The sequence below is a fragment of the Lethenteron reissneri genome, chromosome 2 (genome assembly GCF_015708825.2).
Source record: "Lethenteron reissneri isolate LAM-NWPU_2019-01 chromosome 2, ASM1570882v1, whole genome shotgun sequence".
Classification (NCBI taxonomy): Eukaryota; Metazoa; Chordata; class Hyperoartia; order Petromyzontiformes; family Petromyzontidae; genus Lethenteron; species Lethenteron reissneri.
Genome location: NC_083780.1, coordinates 12,525,872 through 12,538,613, shown reverse-complemented (window position 1 = coordinate 12,538,613; position 12,742 = coordinate 12,525,872). Strand labels below are relative to the sequence as shown.

Sequence of the window (12,742 nt, the reverse complement as noted above, 5' to 3'; positions counted from 1 at the left end):
GAAGAGTCTCTTAAATGGCCATATGGGGGTTCTTTATTTATGACAGGAGAGTTTCTGTATGCATTTCTGCATGCGTGTTTAGGTGTGTGTAGGCACCTAAAAACCATATATATTATATACTATACATTTTAAAACATGACTGTTCTATGTCAAAGTTTTACTGACATTGTAATTCACAGCAGAAAAAGGCACAACGTTCGCAGGCTATGCTAAAACATGTATTTCTACGTTTCACAATCAACTTTAATATTGCAAACATATGACTATATCTCAGCCTGGGCTTCCATCCAAATGTAATCGACAGAGCAGCTCCCATAAATCATCGCCAGAAACACTGCATTCGCAGCCTTGGGCCCACTTGGTCGATCAATTGATCGGTCAAGTGGGCAAGCACAGCGGCGTGGCCTCAATGCTTGCCCTTCTTCTTGCGGCCCTGCGTGCGGCGTCGCGTCTTTGCTTCGATGATCTGCTGGGACTGTCGCTTGAGTGTGGCCCTGGTCAGGACCTCCGTAGCATCCTCGCCACTCGACTCTTCATCTGTGAAGTTGGCGAGATGTGGCATCACCACTATCAACATCATCCAGTTCGAAAATGATCTGCCTTATTTGATGAGCCAGTCCAGTATGGCTCTCCTCTCACTCTTTCTCATTGTCCTGTACAATCATGTGTCATTGTGGAGAATATAAGTAACAACAGATAAGAAGACAATGATTTACAATCCATCAGCCCCACACGTAAGTGTCTCATCAGCAGTCAGGCTGGCTTGCACCAATGCTGGTGAACTATCAGATGTTATCGGCATATGGGGTCCAGTTCGACAGGGCCAGCGGGTTGTGTAAGATTTTTTTTTTTTAGAGAACATGCAAGTTAAAGACATGATTAAAACTGTTAACAAAAGTAAGTGGACTTGAGCAGGACACATCGTAAAGGGACGATGGCTGATGGTCAAGAATAGCGATGGAGTGGCAGCCAATGGGGACGTCCACCGAGGGGATATCCACCGGGAGATGCAACGATGGAATCCGTGTGCAGGTGATTGGGTGGATTGTTACATTGGTTGATCACGGGAGATGGCTGTGGCTTGGGGATACCTTCATCCAGCAGTGGATTGACCACGATTGATGATGATGAACAATAGGTGTGGGCTGGGAAAGGGTGGGAAAGGGCAATTGCTGATGGGAAATGTCAAAGTACGTTGCGATAGGCGAGCGAGTGAGCGCAGTCGGAAAGCTGTGCGTGCGGACATACCCTCAAACATGTCAGCCTTTTTCTTGGATGACGGCAGTTTAATCCGCACGTTGTACGCCGGAAGGTTGCCTTCGATTCTCGTGTAAAACTGCAGGCGCAAATTGCACGACACATACGGTGATGCTTTCCTCTCAGCTCTTTCTTTCAAGTAAAATTCATCAATTGACAAATTGAAAAAGTGTCTCTGTGCTCAAATGGGCTTCAGGGGTGGTTGATGTTGTTGAATCACCTTGGCAGGGCCAGTCTTCAAGTTTGAGTTTTCTCATCATTTACAGAAAGTGCTAGGATGTGTTTAGAGGGTACATTATACCTTTGACTTGTCATATTAAAAGATAATTGGGTTTCATGTAAAACAGAACATATTGGCTCAATGTGAAAAGAGGTAGAGCACAGAGTTTGCAAGGGCTGTGCTCAAGGTGTCGCCGCCGCACCTCTTCATCACCCATTTGCTGCAAGAGCTTAGTCAGATCTTGCCCCTCAAGCTCCTTCTTAAGAGCCAGCAACTTGCGCTCGGCCACGGCCAGCATAGCCACCACCCCTTCATCTCCATCGTAGGAACCGGCCTCGGGCAGCTCCTCATCCTGCACAAACGCGCACGTGGAGAGGGTGTGATGAGAGAACACGAAGACTGAATAAGAGAGAGGTGGCCACGTGGCTCAGGGGTCAGAGCGTTCAGCTGGCACCACTGAGATCCTGGGTTTATATCCAGACTTTTGCTACCTGTGATTAAACCGGGTTCTCAAGTTTACTGTATTTAAGCTATGAGAGTGACAATTTACTCTACACAAAAAAAACGCCTACAAAGTTTGGATCTGCACCCCATTTGGATATATTTGGACTCTGAAAATTAAACACGTGAGTTTGACCGTCAGATAACAAACATCATTCTCTGTGGAAGAGTGAGTGGATAGTGCTGCACCCCTCCAATTATATGGAATAAAGGTCATTGGTCTGTTCGATTCTGGGCCGTGGCTAACATGAGTGTTGCGTGATATCCGGACCGATGTTGAGCTTCCTCACCTCTTTATCAACCCGCACTGAGTACCGTGTGTGGTGTAGTATGGTCAAATAGCCCCCAAAACCAACCAGTTGCCTTCATCCAGGAGTGGACAGGTGAAAAACAACAGAGCAACATTGCAACCTACTGGCAGACGAATACCCATTTGCAGGCTGGTGCCATGTTCACCTTGTCCCACACAGGCACAGCTGCCACTGGAGGGGACCCCCTTGTAAATACTGCAGCAGGGCATTAGAATGGATGGTATGACATATTTATTTACATGCCCTATAAATGCAAATCCTCATCATAAACCCTTAAAGAAGTTGCACACTGTGCATGTGAGTGCCTGCCGCACCGTCTGGATGTGCTGCAGCTTCTCATAGAGGTGTTCGACACCGGCACGCACGCCGTTCATGAGACGCGTGCTGCGCTCCAACTCCTCCCGGGCCACGTCGCGCTTTTTCTCCTCCTCCAGCGCGAGCTGCTCCAGCTCCTGCAGGAGGCGCTCGGCGCTGTGGCCATATCGCAGAGGGGATGGCATCAGGCATACCCCACGGGCAGATCCACACACGACATCCACGAGTGGAAAAATTCTAAAAGCAGATAAAAGTGCGAATGCAGAAGCAACGACTGGACCATGGACCACATCGTGAGCCACTGCGCAGTGGCATAGCTATCGATTGTTTGGATGAATTCCAGCTCTGATAACGAATACATTGGATTCACTGTCATTCGATGAGCATTATTATCAGTGGCAGAGTGGGTGGAAAAGTGCTACTTTGTAGTGTGTGGACAAGAGGCCACTTGAAGGGATCTCAGAGATAGCTCTGTGATATCCACTTCAGTGGGCCGTTCTCTCTAACACGAAGGGTTGCACTGCTCTGCGACAGATCTGAATGGATACTGATAACAAAAGGTAGACAACAAATCTGAATGAAATTGGGGGGGGGGGAGGGGGGGTGAAATAAAATTTTTTTCCAACTTGTAATCTCTAAATATTGACAGATTTAAACAGCAGATTCCAACCCATTCCCACTCTGCAAACTGCTTCCCCACACTCTTACTTCGACAGCTTGGCCTCGCCCGAGTATTTAATCTGCGTGTACTCCTGCTTGAGCTTTTCATGTTCCTCCTTGAGGCGAGCCAGCTCGCGCTTGTTGGAGCTCTTCATCATTTCCAGATCCTCCTGGGTCTTGCCCTGCGACTGGAACCTGCTGACCACCTCCTGCAGTCAGTCACATGGGCACGCGCAGCCGATGAGCCTCATCATGACTCCGCATTGTTTTGTTTTCTTTACGCAGAATACTATGGAAGTTTCATGATTTGCGATGAAAGAATGTGGAGGAACGAGATAGGAAGATGGTGGATGTCATGAGAGAACAGACACAGAATATAAGCACATGGATAAAGAAATTTTCACCAGCCTACCCCCATGCGATAATGAGATTTTTGACTCATAAGAAGATTACAGCAGTGACCAGTGATGAACACATCTGATTATGCATAGCAATGAGATGAATTAGTCAGCAATGTCCAGGCGATATAGCAACATCCAGCCACTTTTTAATCAGAGTGATTATTGCGGTGTGGTGGTATTGTGGTGCAGTGCCACTGTGGTTCGGCCTTAGTTGCGGTACCATTGCACAGTGAAATGACTCTTGTGCTGCGGTTGTGGTTTATTGGTTCAGTGCTACAGTAGTGGTACTGTGGTGGTGGCCTTATGGTGTAGTGCCACGTTGTACCACGTAGATTTGCACTGTTGCGGTGCAGGCAAATTGTTGCGGTGGTGTAGCCGGTGCAGTGCCATCGTGGCTGCGGTGTAGTGATTGTGGAGTCGTGGTTTTAGTTTTGTGGTGTCTTGGTTGTGGTATTGAAGGCGCCGTGCCCCCTCGGTGTGCAGCGTCACGTTGGCGCTGTACCTTTGTGTCGGACACACCGGTCGCCTCCTTGATGCGCTGGAAGGCCTCCTCGTAGGACCTGATCTTGCGCTCCTGCTCCTCGGCAGCCGTGGCCGCGCGCTGCGTCTCTGATGCCGGCTCCTCCTGCGGGATGAGGGCTCGCTGAGGTCGCCACGCACACAAAATCAAAGAAAAAGATCCGCCATATAGCCTTGACAGACTGTTGTGGCAAGTGCTGTTAGACAGCACCAAATTAAGGTCAGCACGGCACACGAGGGGGTGGGTGGCCAGCACTACGCCCAGCCGCATTTTGTCTCCCCGGTGGCGATGTTTACACATCGCACCATGTACTAATTTACACGTGTGCACAGACACACGCACGTGCACAATGCACGCAATGACACATGCAATCACACACAATTGCAATCATACACACACAATAATACATGCGCGCACACACGGCACGGACACAGACATTCACACACAGACACACACGGAAGTGAACACACATGCACACGCATTCACACATACACATGCACACATGCGTGATCACGCACATATGAGAAATATTCATATGTACAATTGTACAACTCAGGTCGCCGGGTTCATAAGGCAGTGCGCTAATCACTACACCACCACTTTACCCTCAGGTGTCAGTGTAGTTCTAGCTAACACGGGTTTGTCAGGGTCATGCGAGTGTTAGTGCTACTCTAGGTCAGGGTTTTTGTTGTGTGTAGAATACTAACTGATAGTGTATTTGTTAACATACTGCACGACAATTCCTGGCCATGCTTAACATTGGTGGCGAATATCTTAACCGCTCCTCTGCCTCCCTTAAATGAGTATCTGACGCAGTGTGACAAAGGTGGCTCGTGCGTGGAGCTGGACACAAAACCCCCTTGCGCCGCCGGTCCAGCCTTCATAGGTGCTCGCCAACTGCACTTGACCCAGCAAGATTTTAACGCTACACAGGGCACCGTTGTCTTTGCCTGTGTAACGTGAACCAGGATCGTGAGCGGGCCACTCGCCTCACCTTGCGATCGAACAGCATTCTGGTGCGCTCTTCCACCTGCCGCTTGTACTCGGAGAGCGTCCGCTCGCGCTCGCGCCGCTCCTTTGCCACCGACTCCTCCTGCTGCTGCAGCTCCAACTGTGGTCACCGGTCACACGAACAGCACTTTACATGCAACTACAAGTACAACTTTAACAAATGTTGTTATTTACCAGGTAAAGCTCGCTGGGCGATTAGCTCCTTTTCATAAGTGAGCTGGGAAATTTATAGCAGCCATGTAATCGAAACACATGTTTATAAATGTGGAGGGAAAAAACGGAGGGCCCGAAAAAATATCTAATCGACTACAGGGAGAACATGCAAACTCCAGATATACAGGAGTCAGGGTCAGGATCGAACCCATGAGTCCTGCATACCAGGCGAAGAAGATTACATCTCTCCACCGTGGGGCCCTTACGTAGAACTCTATGGGAGGGAGAGAAGTTAGTTAGCTGAGTGGTCAGTGAGGGAGGATAGTGAGTTAGGTGAGGGAGGGTGGTGAGAAGGTCAGTGATACAATTGACAGAGGTCAGAGAGTGATGTGAGGGAGGGGACTATCCTGGGTTGTGTAATTGCAGCCCTCTGAAACATTTTTTGGTTGGTACCTCCATTTAATCAACTTAAAAAATTGCTATTTTGTTTTGGATATAACATTTTGGCAAATACCTAATTAGATATTCAGTGCAATAGTAAAAACTTGCTACTCAATACACCAATTTTTATTGTTTTTTTTTCTTTCATTTAACCCATATTTTTCTATCAGGTGTCTTTTCTCGAGACGAGAATCCATTCAGAACACTCGCAGAGTGATACAACCCCCAGTGTTAGTGAGGCGGACACCAAAGCACTGCTTCTAAAATGAATGATCCGGTAAAACCCAGATGTGAACCCAATATCTTGATAATAATTTACATTTATTCGTAAGGCGCCTTCCACTAATGTCTCAAGGTGCCTTGAAACATCAGAATCTTAGCGATTCAGGGTTGGCGCTCTGACATCTGAGGTATCCGGCCACTTCCCGTTGCCACACTTCTCATTAAAATTCAAGAAAATGGATAACCTGTGAATATATATTATACATATATATACAAACTGATACCCTCCAAATTAACTCACAATTCGATGCAAAGCTGTTGAATCTTTATAACTTCACTTATAATTGCATTTGACATCTATCCTTTTGTTTATATATTCATGCAAGTCACCCTATATCTGTGTAATGTTTCTGTAAGTTTATTGTAATTTTACTATAAGTCTAAAAAAATTCTGTGCGAGCCGAATTATGTTGCAAGGAATTTATTGCTTAACATTGATTTATATTTGTGAAATTGTTTTTAATTTTCACCGTTGTTTTTGGTCCGATTTATACCTGCCTCATTTATTAATTTTATTTATTTATTTGCTTTTTGTCAATTTGGTGTGGCCCATGTCACTCTTCCAAATGAGACTTTCCCTGGTCTCTTGAGTTCTCAGCTGGTTACACAAATAAACTTAAAACACTCTCACAAATATCCCCCATTTCGCCTTAACAGCGCTGTTAGCGAGCACCTATGAAGGCCAGAATGGCACACGAGGGGGTGAGTGGCCAGTACCACACCCGGCCGCCTTTGTCTCCCCAGTGGTGATGTTAACACATTGCACCAGGTACTCATTGGAGACCGAGTCGACCCAGTGGAGGCCCAGGACCGGTTCAGAAAATCGTCACTGGGGTTGGCCGTGGCAGGGAATCGAATTCAGATCGACGGATTCATATGCACTTTTAAATCTAGATTTAAAACTAATTTCTTTAGAACTGCTTTTTCTGTTTAGCTTGTTGTCCTTTCACCGCACTTCCGGTGAGCACAGTTGGCTACGTACCGCTTCCCACACTCGCACACTCTCACACGTGTGCAGCTGTCACCTTGGCCGTGTCCCGCGCAAGCTGCGCCTCCTGCTCCATGGCCTGCAGGTGCTCCAACTGCTGCCGCTGCTGCAGGATCTGGGCCTCGAGGCCGTCGAGGACCGTCGGGAAGTTGAGGCGCTCCTGCTGCAGGTGCCCGCGGATGCGTAAGTACACGCCCGCCACGCGCTCCGCCTCGGCGCACTTCATGCGCGCCTTCTCCAGGCGGTTCTCCAGCATGCGCAGGTCCTGCAGCGGGGATCGCGGAGGTGGCAGTAGCGGTTTGAGATCAAGAAGAAAAGACTGCCGTCCCCGCAGAGGCGGAGCAAGAAGAACGACATCGGGTACTTCTGTTCCTAACCGTAGAGCCTAACCATGAACTTAACCTGCACCCCGGAATTCTAACCTTGAACTCTACCATTAATTCTTACCCATAGCCAAAGCAACAACCTCTAACCGTTAATATTGACAACTACAAAATAAGATAAGATAACCACTAACCACTTAACACTACCCCTACCATAACACACATACTAAGTTTAACCCATAAATGCTATCCAGAATGCAAACCCCTGACCCGAAACCAAAATCCTAACACCATAACCCTAACTTGATCCCTGAAACCTAACCCAAACTTTAACCCCTTAACTCAGAAGCAGTTATCCCTCAAAATTCAGAATCTGAAAACTAAAGGAGTGGGGAGAGGAAATTACAAGGTTTGTGATTGAATAAAAATGGAGACTCAGTTTCCTTCCACGGAACAGTAGTACCAATCCTGGTTTCAGAAGAACTATCCCGGTGTCACACAGCATTTCTTAAAAACTGGATTTAGTCCCAGTTTAATATTTTCTGGCTTCCAAGTTTCACTCCAAATAGGGGTGGGGCGACCCAAGTAGTGCAGATCGTTAAGGCAAGTAGTGGTCAAGGCCAATGTTAGAAAGACATTGGGCGCCGCGGTAGCGCGATGTTAACTCCCTCACCTAGCATGCAGGAGGTCGTGGGTTCGATCCCGACCCTTGACGCCTGTATATTGGGAGTTCCCTCTACATCTAGAAATATGTGTTTAGATTATTTGGCTGCTATAAATGTCCACATGATAAGCCACAGCTATCATTCGTGACCATGTCGTTATATAGCTCAGTGGGCCTGACCTGTAAAATATTTTTTTTTAACCTTGAAATAGTTTAAGAGCTAGGATACTCACTCTTTGGGCAGGGCTAGTGTTTTAATGTTCAAGCGACCCCGAGCCGCTGTATTTAGAGCACAGGATAACCACTTCACAGCAAGTGGTGGGGCCAGCCCTATCTTGCACATGTTTACTCGGGGCTAGCTTGTTTTCACATATGAGTAAGCAGCCGTTGCAAAATTGCTCTTCAGCAAGTGTAAAACTAAAAAAGGAATCCGTGTATGAACCTTGAAATGTGCGTGCAAGTATTGTAAATGTATTTTTAAAAAATTGACATGCATAAAAAACATTCTTTACTGGTAGAACCCAGATTCAGCAGCCCCGCAGGACCAGCCACCACCTGTTTTACTTTACAGTAAAATACTAAACTGTGACTGCCCAGCACGTGGCATTTCTGCACAGCATGGAGACGCAGTTAACAACAGGTCACCATTGCTTCTCGTGCTGTTCAGTTTTTCATCTTTGGTATAAAAAAATAACTCATTCTATGTGGGACCTGCTACACCCGCTCACGTTATTTCGAGGAACACTACTTTCTGTTTGTTTAACACGTAGGCTTTCGCGACCAATATCCATGGTATAGTTTTCTTTTTGGGTTAGATCGCGTAAATATATAAATGTGTCGTTAAACCCGCCACCACCCGACACAGCCAATTAGTAAGGTTTGTCACGTAAACAGAACGTGCCAATTCGTCACTGGTACAGCACTAACCGGTGTGTTTGAGGGCCAAGCCACAACCTTTACAATCTGAGTACGACATTTCACCAGTAATTACAACTAGCTTCATCAGACGACAGCCAGATTTGTGGAGAAGTCCTCCTGTTTCGTTCCTTAAATAGAGGGGTAGATGTGGAGACAACACTTGTGCGCTTTTCTTGCGCAAAGTGGGGGGGGGGATTAATGAATGCATATAAATGACTATGGATATCCTGTTCCGTTTGAGTTATTGCAATGGTAATCAACGTGTTTTATGCATGCGCATTATGCGAACCCATTGTTCTTGTACTGTCGATTGTCTGTACTAAAATACTTTAAGTTTACTTTTCAGTTTTTTTTGTGTTTTTTTGGCGTGCACATCGTCGCCACCTTGGCCTCCTCGGAGTTCCCAGAGTGCGTGGCCTCCTCGCGGGAGCTCTCGGCTTGCAGGAGGTCGCGATGAGCCTGCAGTTCCTGGAGACGGCGATCGCGCCGCTCCGCCTCGTGGTGCAGCGCGTTGAGACGCTTAATGCGCTCGCACACCCTCTGGTCCAGCATCTCCACTGCTGCCTGAGAGACGGACAAGAGATAGAGGGGGCAGAGGCACAAAGACGCAGAAAGAGAGAGGGACAAAGAGAGAGGGTGAACATGACCACCGAGGGGAGGCCCAGGACTGGTTTATATATCACTCGCCACTGATGTTAGCTTTGGCCGGCGCCAGATCCAGGCATCAAACCTAGATTGCCGGCTTTGTAGAGCAGTAGGCGAACCACTATGCTGACGCTCCACACGCACACGGGGAAATTAAGGCTAAGATTTAAATATTCTCAGACACGATGTATCTAAAATTAAGTGGGAAAAGAAGAGAGTAGTCCCGAGCACAATTTAGCCTTTTCAATTTTGGTTATTCTCCTTTGGTGTGTAAATTTCCGATGTTGTGTTGATTTTGAACATTGTAATGGGTCTGCAATCACATCCTTACTGAGTAATTATCTCAAATGCCGCTTTGGTGACTCGATATGTGCCTTGAGATGTACTGCATGGGATGGGTGGTCTAAATAACAAACAGTGGTGACACGTGCACGTGCACAATGCTGACGCGCGTCCACGCACGACAGCACGATCGTGTCGGCAGACACAGAGTGGAGTGTGGCTGGACCCACCTGGCCCGTCTTGTTCTTCATGACCGCCTTCTCCGCCTGGTGGTTCTGGAACGCCTCATTGATGACCTGCTCATCTCCCTGACATGGGACGACAAAGCACCGCTTTACTCACGCACGCGTGAAAACCCTTTTGAATGACGAACAGGGCTGTCTTTCCGACAGACCTGTTCTTCACCTGAGGACGGCTGCTTGCGTTGTGGCCGAAACGTCGTGAGAATTGTATTTTATTATGTTTTATGTTTATTATTTTATTATTTCCCTTCTACGTGACTTTACCGAAAGAACCAAGAAGATGAATCCCTGCAGTCACGAAAGCTTTAAATCGAAATTTGTATGCATCATTCAGAGTGTCATCACTGAGACGACATATGTGTGCGTTGTGTCGTCTGGGTTTGGGCCCTGTTTACTGCGATGGAGGTGGCCAGCTTGCGGTGCAGCTGCTTGTTCTCCTGGCGGATGTGCGAGATGGTCTCTCGGTTCTTCTTGATGGTGCTCTGAGAGCTCTCGTAGTACGCCTTGCGCTCCCCGTCTGCGGGCGACAGCCGTCGGTCACACACAAAGACAAAGATTCCCCCGTGTAGCCTTAACTTTGCTGTTTTTTCCTGGATTTTCCTGCTGCGCGTAGTCACTTTAAGATGTTTTCTTGTTCATGTTTTTGTTTGTTGCGGTTGCACCCGATTCAAGAGCCGAATGGCTCACAGGGCTATACCTAATAAATGAAATGAAGAATAAATTAAGGCAGCCACCACGGATCGCCGACATATTTCGTTCTTGTTTTTCGTGGTGATGGGTGGTGGTGGTGGTGTTTGGTGGTGGAGCTGTGTGGATCGTGCATTGAACTGTGAACTTCGGCGAGATCTGAGCTCAGTTGGTGGCCACGGGTGACATCATGACATCAGTGGTTCAGCAATCGTGTCTCGCTCCTGCACACGAGCTGATCTCACGGTGTTTGCGTGAGACACTGGGATGATTGATGTTGTTGGAGCGTGCTGGCCTGCCCCTGACTGGACATCTGTGATAAAGAGCTTTATAGCTCATAGGATTCCTCCATTATGAACACACATTCTGATTCTGAACGTGGGGTGGGGGGCACAATGTTATAGGTTCTAGATTTGAAGCTTTCGTGACCGCAAGGATTCATAATCGTGACAGATGGGGGGCGGATTTGGGGGAGGCCTTCATCTAGCAGTGGATAGGTCATGGCTGATGATGAAGATAGTGGTGGTGATAACGATTACGATGACACCGATAATATTTTTTTTTCGGTAAAGTCACGTAGGTAAAAAGTCAAATAAATGAAAACAACTAAATTAAATCACGACGTATCGGACGCTTGTGTTGCGCCCGAAACGTCGTGATTTAATTTAGCTGTTTTCATTTATTTAATTTAAAAAAATTACCTACGTGACTTTACCGAAAAAAACTAAGAATATTATTGGTATTCTTGGTTCTTTCAGTAAAGTCACGTAGAAGGGAAATAATAAAATTAAATAAATATAAAACAATAAAAAATTCTCACGACGTTTCGACTGCAACACAAGCAATCATCATCATCAGGTGTGAAATCCACAGCAAGAAAATTAGAAAAAAGTGGCGTTTTTTCCTAACGTCAGCACTTTTTTCAAATTTCTTGCTGTGGATTTCACACCTGATGATGATTGCTAGTGTTGCAGTCAAAACGTCGTGATACATTTTTTTTTGTTTTATATTTTTATTATTTTATTATTTCCCTTCTACGTGATGACTTTACCGAAAGAACCAAGAATATGAATCCCTGCAGTCACAAAAGCTTTAAATCAAAAATTATTATCGGTGTCATCGTTATCACCACCACCACTATCTTCATCATCAGCCTCATCAGCCATGCCCTATCCACTGCTGGATGAAGGCCTCCCCCAAATCCGCCCCCCATCTGTCACGATTCCCAACTGCAGTGTTGACTGAAACAAAGATAACTCAACAAAGTCGCACGTATATTTGCTTCTAAATGTATATTTTAAGTGAAGTGTGTACGATTATACAATGGAGCTAAATAACACCGTTTAAATTCGTTTGGAGTACAGTAAACGGTTGTCATGGTTATTTGGGGATGTTTGTTTGATTTATCCCAATACGTTCATGTTGTAAACAAACGCTGTAATGTATATTTATTCCATTTAATAAACAAAACCCCCGAAACTTTAGCTTATTACAGACCAATTCAGACCTTAGTGGTCACCCCGTGCCTCTTATAAATCTCAACGTTTATCTTACAAAGTCCCATCATCACAAGTAGAGAAACACAAACAAATACACAAACACAACGTACGCCGTATGGACATGAAAACTCAATTACCTTGTACAAGAATACGTGGTTATAAACCGTATGGGTTGACAGCTATGGATAAATGTTTAAGTGTTTGTGTATGTATTGATTTTACCCACCTAGGAGTTGGATTTTCTTGTGTAGGTCGCTGATTTGCTCGTGAATCGGCGGCTTCACGACGTCTTTGACGATCGGCATGTTTTAAAAATTAAACTATAACTCGATCGATCATGAACTGCGACTGCGAATGTCGTTTGAAGATCGATTCGCTTACTGGTCTCGAGTTGTGTTGACAGCCGTCGCTATGGAGACCGC

General features: G+C 46.3%; 1 protein-coding gene and 1 long non-coding RNA gene across 3 annotated transcripts in view; one reads left to right on the top strand and one right to left on the bottom strand.

Moving 5' to 3' along the window:
• Positions 1-7,098, top strand: part of LOC133344047 (uncharacterized) — a 14,379-nt gene extending 7,281 nt beyond the window's left edge. The window contains exon 3 of the long non-coding RNA XR_009755304.1: positions 5,154-7,098. This is a non-coding gene — a long non-coding RNA (uncharacterized LOC133344047). The remainder of the gene's footprint in view (positions 1-5,153) is intronic.
• On the bottom strand, positions 14-12,742 carry ODAD3 (outer dynein arm docking complex subunit 3). Of its 2 annotated transcripts, none has more exons than XM_061552941.1 (12): positions 12,547-12,742; positions 10,530-10,651; positions 10,123-10,200; positions 9,350-9,529; positions 7,098-7,325; positions 5,180-5,296; positions 4,168-4,290; positions 3,313-3,473; positions 2,604-2,760; positions 1,680-1,829; positions 1,249-1,336; positions 14-537 (listed from the first exon to the last, which is right to left on the bottom strand). In XM_061552941.1, exons 1-12 carry the CDS (start codon positions 12,623-12,625, stop codon positions 407-409), a joined length of 1,614 nt encoding a protein of 537 aa, XP_061408925.1. In that variant the 5' UTR covers positions 12,626-12,742; the 3' UTR covers positions 14-406. The 2 variants fall into 2 exon arrangements, with proteins under 2 accessions (XP_061408925.1, XP_061408916.1); XM_061552932.1 differs by having other exon boundaries at positions 4,168-4,308; positions 12,547-12,741.

Coding starts and splice junctions, on each gene's coding strand:
- ODAD3 (XM_061552932.1), bottom strand. CDS start 12,625: ATGCCGATCGTCAAAGACGTCGTGAAGCCGCCGATTCACGAGCAAATC. Junction 7,326..9,349: donor GGAACTCCGAGGAGGCCAAG/GTGGCGACGATG, acceptor TCCCCGCTGCAG/GACCTGCGCATGCTGGAGAA. Junction 4,309..5,179: donor GAATGCTGTTCGATCGCAAG/GTGAGGCGAGTG, acceptor TGGCGACCTCAG/CGAGCCCTCATCCCGCAGGA.